At 39.8% G+C, this 16369-nt stretch overlaps 1 protein-coding gene across 2 annotated transcripts in view; it reads left to right on the forward strand.

Annotated features, from left to right (window-relative positions):
- Eftud2 (elongation factor Tu GTP binding domain containing 2) overlaps window positions 1-16369 on the forward strand; it is a 42693-nt gene that overhangs the window by 2875 nt on the left and 23449 nt on the right. For both annotated transcript variants that reach the window (XM_078041964.1, XM_078041963.1), the window contains exons 3-9: window positions 8449-8614; window positions 9374-9452; window positions 11327-11402; window positions 11919-11984; window positions 12752-12787; window positions 14426-14516; window positions 15764-15846. In XM_078041964.1, coding sequence (XP_077898090.1) covers window positions 8449-8614; window positions 9374-9452; window positions 11327-11402; window positions 11919-11984; window positions 12752-12787; window positions 14426-14516; window positions 15764-15846 — 597 coding nt within the window. The remainder of the gene's footprint in view (window positions 1-8448; window positions 8615-9373; window positions 9453-11326; window positions 11403-11918; window positions 11985-12751; window positions 12788-14425; window positions 14517-15763; window positions 15847-16369) is intronic.

Consider the following 16369-nt stretch of genomic DNA (forward strand, 5'->3'; position numbering starts at 1 on the left):
GGCTTGCAAAAGACACCTGAGGTGGCTTTTTGTGTGTGTGTGTATGTGTGTGTAGATGTTGTGACATAATATCTTTATTTATATTTTTTTATGTGGTGCTGAGGATCAAGCCCAGTGCCTCACATGTGTGAGGCGAGCATTCTACCACTAAGCTATGACCCCAGCCTACCTAAGGTGGCTTTTTTGTTTTACAATTATTCAGAACGTAATCTAGAGGTAGAAAGGCCTGTTGTTAACAGTGAATTAGTCTGGATTAGCAGTGCTTAGGGAGCTGTGATAGTCATGGGATAGCAAGAAAGTAGAACAGAAATTCTGGCTCCATCTATCTTTTCAATTGGGAAAAATATTCATCAAACTAAAAAAGGATAGAATAAACTGGAAGAAAAAGAAAAGTTGGGGGCTGGGGATGTGGCTCAAGCGGTAGCGCGCTCGCCTGGCATGCGTGCGGCCCGGGTTCGATTCTCAGCACCACATACAAACAAAGATGTTGTGTCCGCCAATAACTAAAAAATAAATATTAAAATTCTCTCTCTCTCTTTCTCTCTCTCCCTCTCTCTTAAAAAAAAAGAAAAAGAAAAGTTGAAGCCATATAGGTGATGTGACGTGAAAGGAGAACGTTTTGCAACCTTAGATGTGTGTTCAGATCTGTAGGGCCAGGTGATTTATATTTTGGCTGAGGTGTAGGGAAGACCTTGCAGAGATAAGCTCAATGTGGTCATCTTTTAACTGTAGGGAGTGACTGACGTACCAAAAAGTAAATTATACAGCTCATTCCGATTTTTAAAGATGGAGATAATGTGCCACATTTTAGATTAGTAAATGTGATAGTGTGATATGCATCCATAATAATAAGTAATTCATGAATACATTCTCATTCAATCCCTGCATAGAGAAAAGTTTTCTGTCCTCATTCCATTTTACCCCTTTTCCAAATTAAGCACTGTGGCTCATGCTGTCCTTGTGAAAAGATTTGGCTATGTCAGAGTACAATTAGGGAATGCTGCAGCTGATTGAACAATGGAACCCAGAAAGTATTGCCACCAGAGCTCTTGTGACATGTTTTAGGCATCTGTGCTTGATTTGTCTTTTTCAACCTTATCATTAATGACTTGGGTGAAGATACAAAATGGAAGTTTATAAAACTTATTTGGGACATAAGCTAATATATTTGAATTCAGAGTGATCCCAATAAACCTGAATTCCAGACTAAAGCTCAATAAATTCATTTGTTAAATATTTATGAAGCTCTTTACTGTGTTCAAGAAATCATGATGCAGAGAGAGCAGAGATACTGCCCCTGCCCACAGGAAACCTTCTACTAACTGGGGGAGATAAAAATACAAAAATATTTATAATACAAAGCAGGGGAAGAGGAGTATGCTGTTTAAGTTATATTAACTTCAGGCTGTAGTAATAGTATGTGAGAAATAATTTCTGACTGGGATGACCAAGAAAGATATCTAAAGAAATAACTTTCATACTGGAGCCAAAGAATGGATAGGTGTCTATAGAGATGGAAAGTGAACAATTAGTGGTAGTCTGGGTTGGGGATGGAATTGGGAGGTGATAACTTAAGGGTATGGAACTCCTTTTTGGGGCTAATTAAAGTGATCTAAAATTGATTGTAGATATGGTTGCACAATTCTGTAAAGACACCAAAACCCATTGAATGATGCACTTGAAATGGATGGATTGTGGGCTGAAGATATGGAGTAGTATAGTGTCTGCCTTGCATGCACAGGGCCCTAGGTTGAAACCCCAGCATAAGAAGGAAAAAAAAAAAAAAGGAGTGAAGGAGTGAATTGCATGTGGAAAGTGGGTCTTATCTCACCAAAGCTATTAATAAAAATATAGAGAAAAATGTAGAAATGATGATTGTGATGACTAGTGCATTTTAGGATCCATTCGTTTCTGTGAGTACATTTGGTCTGTGACATCTGCTCAGTTCTTCCTTGTGTGCATCATTCTCTCAGTGATAGACACCCAGGTTACCTGGACCAAGCCTTTCCTCACTACAGATAACACTGCAGTGACCTTTCTTAGTTGTGTCCCTTAATGCATGATGTGAAAATTTTGAGGAGTATTATATTCCTTTGAACAGAGTTGCTGATTATGGAATTATACAAATTAAATGTGTTTTTAGGGGCTGGGGATGTAGCTCAGTGGTAGAGTGCTTGTCAAGCATTCTTGATGTCCTGAATTCAATCCCCAGTACCACCAAAGGAAAAAAAAAGAAATGTTTCTACTTAGGTAATATTTTGATACTAAATACTGTCAGATTACTATTCAGAATGACTGAGCAAGTCTGTACTCTTACAGCAGAATTAAGGTCTATAGCCTAATCCACATGAGATGCATAGAATTATTTTTAAATTTTTTATTGTGTGTGGGGGCTGGGGTTGTGGCTCAGCGGTAGAGTGCTCGCCAAGCATATGTGGGGCCTTGGGTTCAATCCTCAGCACCACATAAAAATAAATAAATAAAATAAAGATATTATGTCCAACTACAACTAAAAAATAAATGTTAAAAAAAATTTATTGTGGTATAGAATTATAAAGAAATACGTAAGATTTTAATAATGTAAATAGGAAAGAAGGGTGTCCGTTCTAGAGAGGAGTTCAGTGAGCTGGGGCCCAGGGATAGGTAGTATGTAAAGGCAGGACTACTTCTCCACATCACCATAGCATGGTTCCTGAAGGGCAGCTGTGGATCTGAAGCAGAGGACATGAGGCCAGAGGTTGAAGGATTTGAATGGAGAACTGAAAGTGAGAGATGACATGGTTCAAGCACAATGCTGGACCCTTCTATTATAATTTAGATATTAAGTGTCCCCCCCCCCCAAGCTCATGACATGAGCAATGCATGAGAAGTTAGAGGTGAAATGATTGGGTTTTGGGACTCCTAAGCTAATCAGTACATTAATCCCCTGATAGGAATTAACTGGATGGTAACTCTAGGCAGGTAGAGTGTGGCTGGAGGAGGTGAGTCCCTGCAGGGCTTACCTTTGGGGTAGGGATTTTGTCCTTATTGAGCAGAGCTCTCATATCCTGGTGCAGTGTTCTCAACTGCTTTCCTCTGTCACCATTCCACCATGATGTTCTACCTTATCTCAGGCCCTGAGGAATGGAATCAGCCCTCTATGGACTGAAACTTCTGAAACCATGAGCCCCCAAATAAACTTTTTCTCCTCCTATTGTTTTTGCCAGGTCTTTTTGATCATAGTAATGAAAAAGCTACTAAAAGACCTTTCTTTACTGAAAGGAGAGTTGGGAGGACTGGAGATTAGCCAGGAATTCATCACAATAGTCTCAACAAGTGCATGAAGTTGTGGAGTTGGGCCATTGTTTGCATGCAAGAAGAGAGAATGAGGGAAACTGGAGTGTCTAGAGGAAAACTGGTTATTAACAGACAAAAGGAAATGATAAAAGGTTGCTTGTTTAGTTGTATTTTAGACTTGTTAAGTTTGAGCTGCTGTCAAGATCTCAGGTAGAAATGATTACAGGCAGTCAGAAATTATTACATAAAATCCTCCAGTTAGATTTATAATACATTCAGCAGCATGGAACAGGAGAAAACTGGCTTGACTGCTATTTTGGAGTTATTATCAGTAGGATATGTTCGGCTGCCAAAAGAGCTAAGGTAATCTCAGGCTACTTGAGTAGAAGTAGAGTGTGCAGGTGGTAGGAGGTAGCCAGTCAGCTCACCACTGGAGGGTTTTTTGTTCTTTTTAAGAAAGAGGTTGGCATGTAGAATTTGTGTGAAGGAAAACAAGAACCCACCATTATATGTACCTACCTCCCTGGTCTGTACCCATAAAGAATGCCTGCCTGCCTTTCTTGTGGATGATTCATTTATGTTTCTGTCTACTAGAAACTAGACCTGTCCCTTCTCATCATTCAAGACCTTCACTCAGCAATTCTCCCCTGCCTCTCCAGCATCATCAGTTTTCCTTCTCTACTGGATCATTCCTATCAGTATACAGTCATGTTATTTTATCCTAAAATCCTCCCTTGACTCTCTAAGCCCCTTCAATTACCTCTCTATTTCTCTGCCTTCCAATACAGCACATTTCAAAAGAATTTTTTTTTTTAATTTATCATTTTAGTTGTAGGTGGACACAATACTTTTATTTTATTTAATTTTATATGGTGCTGAGGATGAAATCCAGGGCCTCCCACATGCTAGGCAAGCACTCCACCACTGAGCCACAACTGCAGCCCTCAAAAGAGTTCTTGAGGCTGGGCGGGGTGGCACACGCCTATAATCCCAATGGCTCTGTAGGCTGAGGCAGGAGGATTGCAAGTTCAAAGCCAGCCTCAGCAACAGTGAGGCACTTAGCAAATCAGTGAGACCCTGTCTCTAAATAAAATACAAAATAGGGCTGGGGATGTGGCTCAGTGGTTGAGTGCCCCTGAGTTCAATCCCATACCAAAAAAAAAAAAAGAGTTCTTGGTACTGGCTGTCTCCAAATTGATTTGTCTTTCCATTTTCTCTCAAGCCCACTTCCTTCCTTTTGCTTCCCTGACTCCTCAGAAACTACTGTTGTTGAGGTTACCAGTGATCTCTATCCTGACAGATTCAAAGGTCAGTTTCTAGTTTTCTTATTTGACAAGCCTGAAGCATCTGATCCAGCCAGCCATTCCCTCCTCCTTAAATACTCTCTTCCATTGGCTTCCAGAGAATCCTCTAGGTTTGTTCCTCACTAGCTATTTCTTATGTCTTTGCTACTTATTCTTCTTCATGTCCTTGACCTCCACATGTCAGTAGGATATTTCCTGTTCTCTGCATACACTCACTGTCCTGGTGATCTCATCAAGTCTTATCAGGTAGCTTCTGTGCACTGAGAACTCTGAGATTGATATTTCCAAATTGCATCTTTCTCTTGAACCTTAGGTTTATATATCCAATTTCCAACTTGGCTTCTCAACTTAAACTATAAGAGAATCTCAAACTTAGCATATCTAAAACTTAGCTTCTGAGCTTGTGCCCACAATCTGCTCTTACAGATTTCCTCTGCTTACTAAATACAATATCATCTCCAGTTGTTCAGGCCTCTTCTCTTCTCTTTTTTATCACATCTATTTTTATTCATTAGAAAACATTTTGGGGGGGCTGGGGTTGTGGCTCAGCGGTAGAACGCTTGCCTAGCATGTGCGAGGCCCTGGGTTCAATTCTCAGTGCCACATAAAAATAAATAAATAAAATAAAGGTATTGTGTCCAACTACAACTAAAGGAAAAAAAAATAGAAAACATTTTTCAGTTTGAGGTCAGCCTGGGCAGCTTAGTGAGACCCTGTCTCAAAATAAATTAAATGGGCTGAGTGGTAGAGGTCAGTGGTAGAACACCTGAAGGTTCAATCTCTGGTACTAAAAAAATGAACCAGCAAATTTCACAGTTGATGTGGTCAAAGCCACTACCACAATCATCTCTCCTAAATTACTGCAGTAACCTCTTAACTAATCGCCTTCTTTCTAGTATATTCTCAGGATAGGGACTAGAGTGGTTCTTTTTTTTTTTTTTTTTTTTTTTTTACTGTAGTGAGGATTCACTGAGCTACATGTCTCAGCCCCCAGATGGTTTCTTTTGAAGTAAAAATCAGAGCAAAACCCTTCTTTGCTCAAAACCCCTAGGGAAGGGTCTTTAAACCTCAGCCCCATTGACATTGGGACTACTCCTTGGGGCCAGGTAATTTTATTCATGGGGACTGAATGCATTGAAGGTTGTTTAGCAGCATCCTTGGCCTCTCCCTTCCAAATCCCACATGTACATCCAATCATACCAACCAAAAAATGTCTTTAGACATTGTCAAATGTTCCAAAGAGGATGCAGTATTGCCCTGATTGAGAACTGCTGCCCAAGAAGCAGTAAAGTTAGAATGGCCAGGGGCTAGGGTTGTGGCTTAGATTTAGAGCGCTCGCCTAGCATGCTTGAGACACTGGGTTCGATCCTCAGCACCACATAAAAATAAAATAAAGGTATTGTGTCCACTTACAACTAAAAAATAAATATTTAAAAAAAAAAAAAAAAAACGGCCAGACACAGTGTCACACAGCTTTATCTAGTTAACTCAGGAGGCTGACAGGAAGATCACAAGTTTGAGTTTTGAGACCCTGTCTAAAAAAAAAAAAAAAGAAATGGGTTAGGGTTGTAGCTCAATGGTAGAATATTTGCCTTGCATATACAAGGCTCTGGGTTCAATCCCCAGTATTGGCAAAAAAAAAAAAAAAAATTGAATTCTTCAAAAGAGAAGACAGGCATAGTGGTGCATGCCTGTAATCCCAGCAAAATAAAAAGAAACTGATGTAGAGCACATTTATGGCATGTATGAGTATTTTTTTTCTTTCATTGCCAAATAATAGTTTCTTGTAGCAAGGCATGGTGGTCCATGCCTGTACTCCCAGCTACTTAGGGGGCTGAGGCAGAAGGATCAGTAAGTTTGAAGCCAACCTCAGCAATTTAGTGAGACTCTGTCTAAAAATAAAAAGGATTGGAGTTGTAGCTCAGTGTTAGAGTTCAATCGCCAGTATTGAAAAAAATATATATAGTATGAAAGCAACAGATTTCTTTTATCCATTCATTAGTTGATCAACATTTGGGTTGCTTCTGTTTTATGGCTATTTGCTGCTGTGAGTATCCATGTAGAAATTTTTGTGTATCTATAAGTCTTTATTTGTCTTGGGTATGTACTTAAGAGTAAAATATATTGGGTCATAGTTAACTCTGTGTTTAAGATTTTGAGGAACTACCAAGCTGTTTACCAAAGCAGCTGCACCATTTTCCACTAGCAGTATATGAGGGTTTTCATATACTTGTTATTACCTGTAACCAACTTATTTATTTAAAAAAAATACTTTTATTGTAGATGGACATGATACCTTTATTTTATTTTTTTATTTGGTGCTGAGGTTCGAACCCAGTGCCTCACATGTGCTAGGCAGGCACTCTACCACTGAGCTACAACTCCAGCCCACCAATTTATTTCTTTTAGGTATTTCGGATTGAACCTGGGGGTGTTTTACCACTGAGCTCATCCCCAGTCCTTATTTTGAAACTGGGTCTCACTAGCTTGCTTGAGGGGCCTTTGTAAGTTGCTGAGGCTGGCCTTGAACTTGGAATCCTCCTGCCTCAGCCTCCTGAGTTGCTGGAATTATAGGCATGAACCACTGTACCTATTACCAACTTATTTTTCAGAACTAATTCTTTTTTTTTTTTTTTTTTTTTGGAGGGCTGGGGATTGAACCCAGGGTCTTGTGCATGCAAGGCAAGCACCCTAACAACTGAGCTATATCTCCAGCACACTTTCCAGAAATAATTCTGTCTCAGGAGCCTGAGGCAAGAGGATTGCAAGTTTGAGAATAGCCTGAATAACTTAGACTATCTTAAAAGTTTGGGGGGTGTCACTTGGTGGTAGAGCACTTGTGTAGCATGTGCTAAGTCCCCGGTCAATCTCAAATCCCTAATCCCGTAAACAAACAAACAAACAAATAAAAAATAAATAAATCTGTAGGGAATGGGGCTGTAGCTCATTTGTAAAGTGCTTGCCTTGCCTGTGTGAGGCACTGGATTCGATCCTCAGCACCACATAAATATAGATAGAGATACTGTGTGTTCATCTACAACTCAATAAATATTACCCCAAAAAAAAAAAATCTGAGTGAAAAATTTAAAGGTGTGGACTTGTTCTCAATTTCTTTATCTAGCTCCTCCTGGTTTTTTGTTTTGTTTTGGTTTGCTTTGGTTTGGGTTTTAATATTTTTTTAGTTGTAGATGGACACAATATCTTTAATTAATTAATTAATTTTTAAATTATTTTGTTGTTGTTGATGGACCTTTATTTTATTTATTTATATTTGGTGCTGAGAATCAAACCTAGTGCCTCACACATGCTAGGCAAGTATTCTACTACTGAGCCACAACCCCAGTCCTATTTAGTTATTTTTTATGTTGTGCTGAGGATTGAACCCAGTGCCTCATGCATGTGAGGCCAGCGCTCAACCACTGAGCTACAACCCTACCCCTTCTCCTGGTTTTTGCTGGAGAAAGTGGAGTTTTTGGTTTAGTTTGTTTGTTTGTTTGTTTGTTTTTTTCCCCTAATCTCAATCCACTTGTGGCCATTGGCCCACATTCAGGAAAGGGCAAATTTGAAACACGAGAGCTGGGCATAACCTTGGCTTATAGTGTTCTCTTTGTGAAAGATCTTACAGGAGTGGAACCCTCCCCACTGGCAAAGAACTTGAAATAAAAAGATGACCAGCATGTGAAGTCAGTACCTTTATTTATGTGATGCAGTCAGTTTTTGTTTTTGTTTCATAGTGTTGTACATCAAATCCAGGGCCTCACACATGCTAGGCAAGAGGTCTACCTCTGAGCTCCATCCCCAACTGTAGTCAGTCATTGAGCAGGAAAAGATGTGCCTGTTCAATATATCCTCCTTTCCTCTCTTTCAGATGGATGATGACGAGGATGACGATGATATAGGAGAGCATGATGACGATCACCCTGGGATGGAGGTGGTGTTGCATGAGGATAAGAAGTATTACCCCACTGCGGAGGAGGTGTATGGTCCTGAGGTGGAGACTATCGTTCAGGAAGAGGACACCCAGCCTCTCACAGGTACAGCAGAGGGCGCTGGATGTGAGGGGGACATCCAAACATGAACATTTCATTTTGTAACCTTCAACAGATCTTAAAGTTCAGTGAATGAACTGATCAGTTTTTCTTTACTACTTTCAGGTACTGTTTCTGGATTAAGATTCAATTAACACTTAATAGTCATCAAAACTTTTGGCTGATTACTAAGCATACAAGCTTTATTTTTTTGTCTAATTCCTATTCAGATGCTTAAAGGCCATTATTAAGTTCTCCCTGTGGTCTGATAAGTTCTTCTATCTAAGTAGTCCCAACCCCTTTTACTAATCTTCACAGTGCTTATTTGTCCACCTCTTATAAGTTTTGGAAAGTAATTGCATTTATATCTGTAAGGAGAGATTTTGAACAGACATTAACCTTAATCTGTACCTTTCTCCCCCTCCTCCCACCAAATAGAGTGCAAACTCTTCAGTTCACAATTTGAGATCCTTCACTGTCATGTGCCAAACAGCATTTCCAGAACGTTCTCAACATGAGTGATTCTTAAGAATAAAATAAATTGATGTTCTTTTTTTTTTTTTTTTTTTTTGTGGTGCTGGGGTTTGAACCCAGGGTCTTGTGCATATAGGCAAGCACTCTACCAACTGAGCTATATCCCCAGCCCTAAATTGATGTTCTATATCATACATTCTGAAAGCTCAGTCTGATGAAATAGGGGTCTGTATTTTTATGGTTTATGCCTACTTGCACATCATAACCTTTTTCATTCCCTCCTCCCCTTAGAACCCATTATTAAGCCAGTGAAAACCAAGAAATTCACCCTGATGGAGCAGACATTACCTGTCACGGTGTATGAAATGGAGTAAGTTATAAGATCTTTGAACTTCTCTGTAGAAGCAGTGTGAGTTTGTTTTTTCATGGAGACAGAAAGAAGGTTGTATTTGGTTTAAGTAGCTAGTAGATTGTGGCAGCATTTCTTCATAATTTGTCACAGTTTCCCTCAGCTTATTTGGCTACTGGGATATGTAAGCTCAGTCTTAACTTTTCTCTTGGCCCTCATCCAAATCTCTGTTTCCCTCTTCCTCCACACCTTTAATTTGTTCTTGGAAGCCAGCCTTTGAAACAGAGAGGGGTATTATAATTATCAGTATTGTGGCCACCAGAGCTAATTTTGACTCAGTAAGACTGCTTAGTATTTTGGGACCAATTGAATGCTTTTTATTTTGAAAGGGAGGGCACAAGACAGTGGAGTGTGTGTAGAAGGGTTTAGCTTTTTGTGTGCACACTGTATTTGGAAACGTTTTGACTGACAAAATCCAATTCTAAGGTCCTCATGTATTGAAGTGCTTGTGACTCACTATTAGGTAATGAAACTATTTTTTATTTGTTTTTAAATAGAATCTCATCCCAAGCACAAAAAATGGGGGGCGGGGCTCTTATACTTCTAAAAAAAAGTAGAGAACCTTCTGAAACAATCAGCTTACCTGCCATCATTCAGATATTTTAAAAACAACCCTTCAGAAGCTTTAAGAACTTGCTTCAGGACTGGGGTTGTGGCTCAGAGGTAGAGCACTTGCCTAGTACTTGTGAGGCACTGGGTTCTATCCTTAGCACCACATACATGCATACATACATATATACATGAAATTATATGTTCATCAACAACTGAAAATGTTTAAAAAAAATTTGCTTTATATTCCTTTGCATTCTCAGTGATGATTTTTTAAAATCTCTGATCTTTGAGCCACATAAAAAGCTATAGTCAGGGGCTGGGGATGTGGCTCAAGTGGTAGCACGCTCGCCTAGCATGTATGAGGCACTGAGTTTGATCCTCAGCACCACATGAAAATAAAATATTGTGTCCACCTAAAACTAAAAAATATTTTTTAAAAAAAAGCCATAGTCATCCCAAAGGCTACTTGCCATAAGTAATATGGGTGATAAATATGAAAGACAGTGCTGATTATAACCAGAATGGAAGTCCCCTGGGCTCAATATCAGTAATGACAGGGGTTTTCTTGAATGCTCTGTTAACTGCTCTGACAGCAATTCCAAAAGAAGCTTCCCAAATGATTTTTTTTTTAAAGAGAGAGAGAGAGAATTTTAATATTTATTTTTTAGTTTTCGGCGGACACAACATCTTTGTTTGTACGTGGTGCTGAGGATTGAACCCGGGCTGCACGCATGCCAGGCGAGCGCGCTACCGCTTGAGCCACATCCCCAGCCCTTCCCAAATGATTTTAAGTCCTCCTGGCATCAGTGGGCTATCAGTGTAGCCTAAAGCTTTAGTATTCTTTTTTTAGTTGTAGATGGACACAATATCTTTATTTGTTTATTTTTATGTGATGCTGAGGATCGAACTCAGTGCCTCACTCATGTGAGGCAGGTGCTCTACCACTGAGCTATAGTCACAACCCTAGCCTAAAGTATTTTAAAGGGACAGTTCTCATGGAGCTGTGTTAGTTCAGGTATTTGGTTTTCTTTTTCCTCTTTTTTAAATCTCATTATTTGACTGTTGAAATTCCCAAGATATTTCATTCCCAGATTGTGTTATCTCATGGATAAATCTGTTTCGTTCACAGAGGCAGAACTATGTAGATGTAGACATTCTGTCTGAGAATTCTCCAGTTGGTTGGAAAGCTGTTTCTGGCCAAAAATACCCGAAACACCTTTGTACTATTCTCCACTTGAAAACTTATGCCAACGCCCCTTTTCTTGTTTCCTTTCTTCTTTCAGTTTCTTGGCAGATCTTATGGATAACTCGGAGCTCATCAGAAATGTGACCCTTTGTGGCCATCTCCACCATGGCAAGGTGGGAGAACTTTCAGCTTAGAACAAGATTTCTTTTTGTATCTGCTCATCTTTTGAGCCCTCGGAGTCACAGAGGTGGAGATTTGAGTTCATAAACCTGGACATCATGACTTGGGGACCAGGATGGGGGAAGGGGGACAGGGTCAACATGTGCCTTTTATGAAATTGCTGTGAAATTCTAGCTTTTCTGAGTAGCAGGTGGAACCTGTTCCTAAGCTACTTGCATGCCTAAGCCTTGTGTCTACATCTGGACAGAAAAAGGGAAATTGAGCCTTACTTTGACTTTATAAGTTTTCATTTCCTGGGGGATGCCTGTCCAGGAAATATTTCATCTTTCATTTAAAAATAATCCTGTGGCTTCCGTGTTAATCATTTGTTGTCCCATAATACTCCTTGTTCCCCTCTTCCTCTCCTCATCCCTAAATTACATGGTGTGTTAGGAGCTCCGGGAGGAGGTCACAGTAGATTTTCATTTTCCTTTGAACTTGACAGATTATAACTTTCTCTTCCCTTTTAGACATGTTTTGTAGATTGTTTAATAGAGCAGACACACCCGGAAATCAGAAAGCGTTATGACCAGGATGTAAGTAGAACTTCTATTGAGGGTTTAGAATGAATCATTCAAAATACAGAAAGATGTCTCTCCTTCCCCTTCCTCACCCTTCCCACTCTTTATAAATAGTGACACCTACGGAGTACTGCTTTATAATTATAATCTCTATTAATAGGCTACAAGAAAATGATTTCAATTTTCTCAGGCAAAGAGAATATTAACCTGCAGTATTTTTAGATCATCTGTTCTGCACTTGGGATCCCTCCTCAGTTATGATATATCCTGACTTTTATAGTCTGTTCTTTCCTGTCATAGTATTAATAGCCTGCTCTATAAATATCATACAATTGGACCTTGTTGTTTTCATGGTAAATTTAAATGCCTGTGAATGAGGCCAACTGTGGCAGCAAGTCTCAGTGCAATAAATGTTCAATCTGCCAGATTGACTGTTTTGACATGTGGGGTTCCTTGAAGGCTGGCATGCATCTCCCTTTACCACTCTTAAGACAGAAGTGTATTTGATAAAATTTAGCTGTCCAGCCATTCCTGGTCCTCAATGATCCCTCCCAAAAGGCGGGGTGGGGTGGGGTGGGGGGAGGACTCCACACATCAAGGAACATTTTCCAGCTGAGTGGGCACTGGTCTCATTGTCTGGAATTGCTGTGGGGACACCCTGCTGTTTTCATCTGTTCTCCTGGGGCAGAAGCCCTAGCTGGGAGGTGGCGAGGAAAAGTGATTGATGGTTGGTATGTGGAAGAGGAGTCTGAATTCAGATGGTAATGACCTTTTTTTTTCAGTTATGCTATACTGACATCCTCTTCACAGAGCAAGAGGTAAGTGTACCTTGGGAAATCACATGGTTACCCATATCAGACCCACCAGTAATAGTTTTGTAGAAAATGTAGAGAGGCCTTTATGGCAGCATTTTGGTCCATAGCCCACCTGCCCCTCAGCTCTGCCCCACACCTCTTCTCCCCCTGCTCTTCCATGATGAGAACTAGGGAGGCAAATTGGAGGGCAAGATGGGGCTTTCCTGTCCTTGACTGGATTTAATTTGGCCTAATAAAGCAAATACTAAGAGGTGAGTCTGATTCGTGAAGCTCAACATAGTTTTTAAAATTACATCCATATGATGAGTCCGTCCATAGGATGATCTCTTCCAAGGAGTAGCTTCCCTCTGAACAGGTTCATGTATCTTTATGCTTCTTTTTATCTTTCCATCTGGATCTTTATCCCTTCCCTCTGACCTCTTCTGTGTCCTTTTTCCTCTATTTCTATTCCTTTTTTCCTAAATGAACACTTGGAAGACTTATATGTTCGTAGATATGGTTAACTAAAAAATCCTGGAACAGAGGTAGAATGTGATAAGTAATCAGTGAATGTTAGCTTTTTTTTTTAATTATTTTTTTTATAGTTAGACACAATACCTTTATTTTATTTATTTATGTTTATGTGGTGCTGATGATCGAACCCAGCACCTCGCATATGTTAGGCAAGCACTCAATCACTGAGTCACAACCCCAGCCTTAATGTTAGCTATTTTTGTTTCTGAATATATTTATAAATTTGTTCGACTGGGCTATTTTTTAAAATATTTATTTCCTATTATAAGTGTTATAAAAACTGTATCTGTGTTTGTTTATTTGTTTTAACAACAACAACAACAAAAAACAACAAACGAATATGCCCCAGATTATTTCTTTTTTTCCTGCTTTTTCTGGGACTGGGGATTGAACCCCAGAGCATTCTACTCTGAGGTACATCACCAGCCTTCTGTATTTTATTTTGAGACAGGGTCTTGCAAAGTTGCTGAGGCTAGCCTTAAGCTTATGATCTTTCCACTTTAGCCTCCTGAAAAACTGGGATTAGAGGTTTATGCTACTACATCTTTTTATTTTAGTTTAGTTTTAGTTTTAAAATAGTCCGCTGTTATCTTTGTTTCTAGTGTATGAAGAGATAAGATTCTCTGGGCATGGCAACACACGCCTATAATCCCAGGCAATTCACGAGGCTGAGACAGGAGGATTGCAAGTTCAATGCTAGCCTCAGCCACTTGGCCTGACCCTCAGCAACTTAGTGAGACCCTGTTTCAAAATAAAAAGGAGGGCTGGGATTGTGGCTCAGCGGTAGAGCACTTGCTTAGCACGGGCGGGACCCCGGCCAGTTCAATCCTCAGCACCACATAAAAAAAAAAAATAAAGGCATTGTGTTCTGTCCATCTACACCTACAAATAAATATTTTTTTAAAAAAAATATAAATAAATAAAAAGGATTGGGGATGTGGCCCAGTGGTAAAGCACCCTGGATTAGATCCCCAGTACCAAAAAATATGTTTCATCTTCAAGGTCAATTTGGTTAGAATTAGAAATAAAAATTATACCCACTATAAAGAGAGATATCATTGTAATTTGCTATACTGCTACCCTTCCAGTAAAGCAAGAGGTCTTGACCACTGTCTCTTGTGCTTTCAGAGAGGTGTTGGCATCAAGAGCACTCCTGTGACTGTGGTCCTGCCAGATACCAAAGGAAAATCTTACCTCTTCAATATCATGGACACGCCAGGTGATTCCCTTACTCTGTGTGGTTGAAACCTGTCCTGGTTTGGGCTCTATGCTCCTGCTTCCAGAGCAATGTGAAGTAGCACATTTTTGTTTTTATTTTCCTTTCACACTTTCATTCTTTATTGAAGTAATTTTCATTTTTCAGAATCTTCTTGCTTCTTACTAATTAGCAAACACTGTGCTTTATGATTGTCTTTACTTTCCTCTAGAATATTTTAATTTTAGGGAACCTTATATATTTATTCACTTCAGCCTGTATCAGGCCCCAGGCTTGCCCCTGGAGAACTAAAGGTTTGTTAGACCTTGTCTCTGGCCTCTGGCACTCTCAGTATTTTGAAGGAGACCAGTGGACATGGAGATAACTGTGGGAGCAGTGCACCTTGCCTTACAGCTAACTTTTGTGGAAAGGACTGACTTGTTGCCATCCCTGGTATTGCCAAAAAAGAAGATAGAGAAGAAAGGACTGACTTGGGGCAGAGTATTTTGGGGGCTAGGGATATAGCTTTAAGGCACCTAACATATGCAAGACCCTAAGTTCAATTCTCAGCACTGCAAAAAAGAGGACAAAAAATTAGAACTTTACATTTTGGTAGATTTGCTTTCATTACACTATCAGGTACCTAGTGCCCTGATACCCTCAGCTTCTACAGAACAATACCTCTCCCCTTAGCAGCATCTTATCAGGAAACTGACTTCTTGAGCAGCACCCCACATCCCTTTGCCCTTTCTCCCTCCTCCAGATTGTCTTAGGTCCCACAGAACTCTGCTTACAGAGTAAGCTGGTATGTCAGGTTAAGCTCACTGTGCCCTCCTAGGTAAAACTGTCTATCTCTTATATATGGGGGCCTCCTGTATAAAAATATTAATCCGCCTGGGCATAGTGGCACACACCTACATAATTCCAGCATCTGGTGGTAGGGGGTATTAAGGCAGGAGGATCACGAGTTTGAAACCAGCCTCAGCAACTTACTGAAACCCTGCTCAAAGTAAAAAGGGCTGCAGTGTAGTTCAGTAGTACAGTGATCCTGGGTTTAATCCCCAGTACTGCAAAATAAACAAATAAATAAATGATGAATCCAAGGATGTGACTAATGGAAGAAATTTGTACACTGCCCAAGGAGTTGTGAGAAGAAGTGAAAGCAGATGTTTGTGAGTTTATAAGCTTCAAAGTGCTCCTTAGATCACACAACAAGTTAATTGTGCCTCCTCACTCACCATTTGGTGACTTACTTAATATTTGCTTTTCAGGACATGTGAATTTTTCTGATGAGGTCACAGCTGGCTTGCGCATCTCAGATGGAGTGGTCCTTTTCATCGATGCTGCTGAGGGGGTGAGTCAGGCTCTGCTCTCCTGTTTGCCCACACACAGTGCCCAGAGCATTAGGTGTGCTGGGAGCCAGCAAACATGAAAGTCTGGGATTAAGGCTTAGATTTGCTCTAAAATTAGTGCAGCAAATGAAGTTCAAAATTAATTATCAAGATGGGTCTCTTTGCTCAGTGAAGCTCAAAGTTATAAGACCCATTGTCATTCAAGAAATACAAAGATAATGACAGATGTAAATTAAAGGAAGGGAGGAAAGCATATTCATATAAAGGGATTTTTAAAAGTTAATAGGTTTTTCTGAGATTGGAGTTAAAAGGCCAGGATGTCTTTTATATTTCTAAATTGAAAGATTCGGTACCTTGACTAACCTGCGTTTGTATTGTCAGTGGTGAGATAGCCAACAGAGGAAGAAGTCTTGACCATTCTTTTTGTGAGTGAGTTTTTAAAGTTGACTTAATTTTGACTGTGAAATAATTTTAAAGTTAGTGAGAAGTTGCCTGAGTAGTACAAGGAACTCACCTTTATTTTTA

This window comes from Ictidomys tridecemlineatus, chromosome 3, assembly GCF_052094955.1.
Source record: "Ictidomys tridecemlineatus isolate mIctTri1 chromosome 3, mIctTri1.hap1, whole genome shotgun sequence".
Lineage (NCBI taxonomy): Eukaryota > Metazoa > Chordata > Mammalia > Rodentia > Sciuridae > Ictidomys > Ictidomys tridecemlineatus.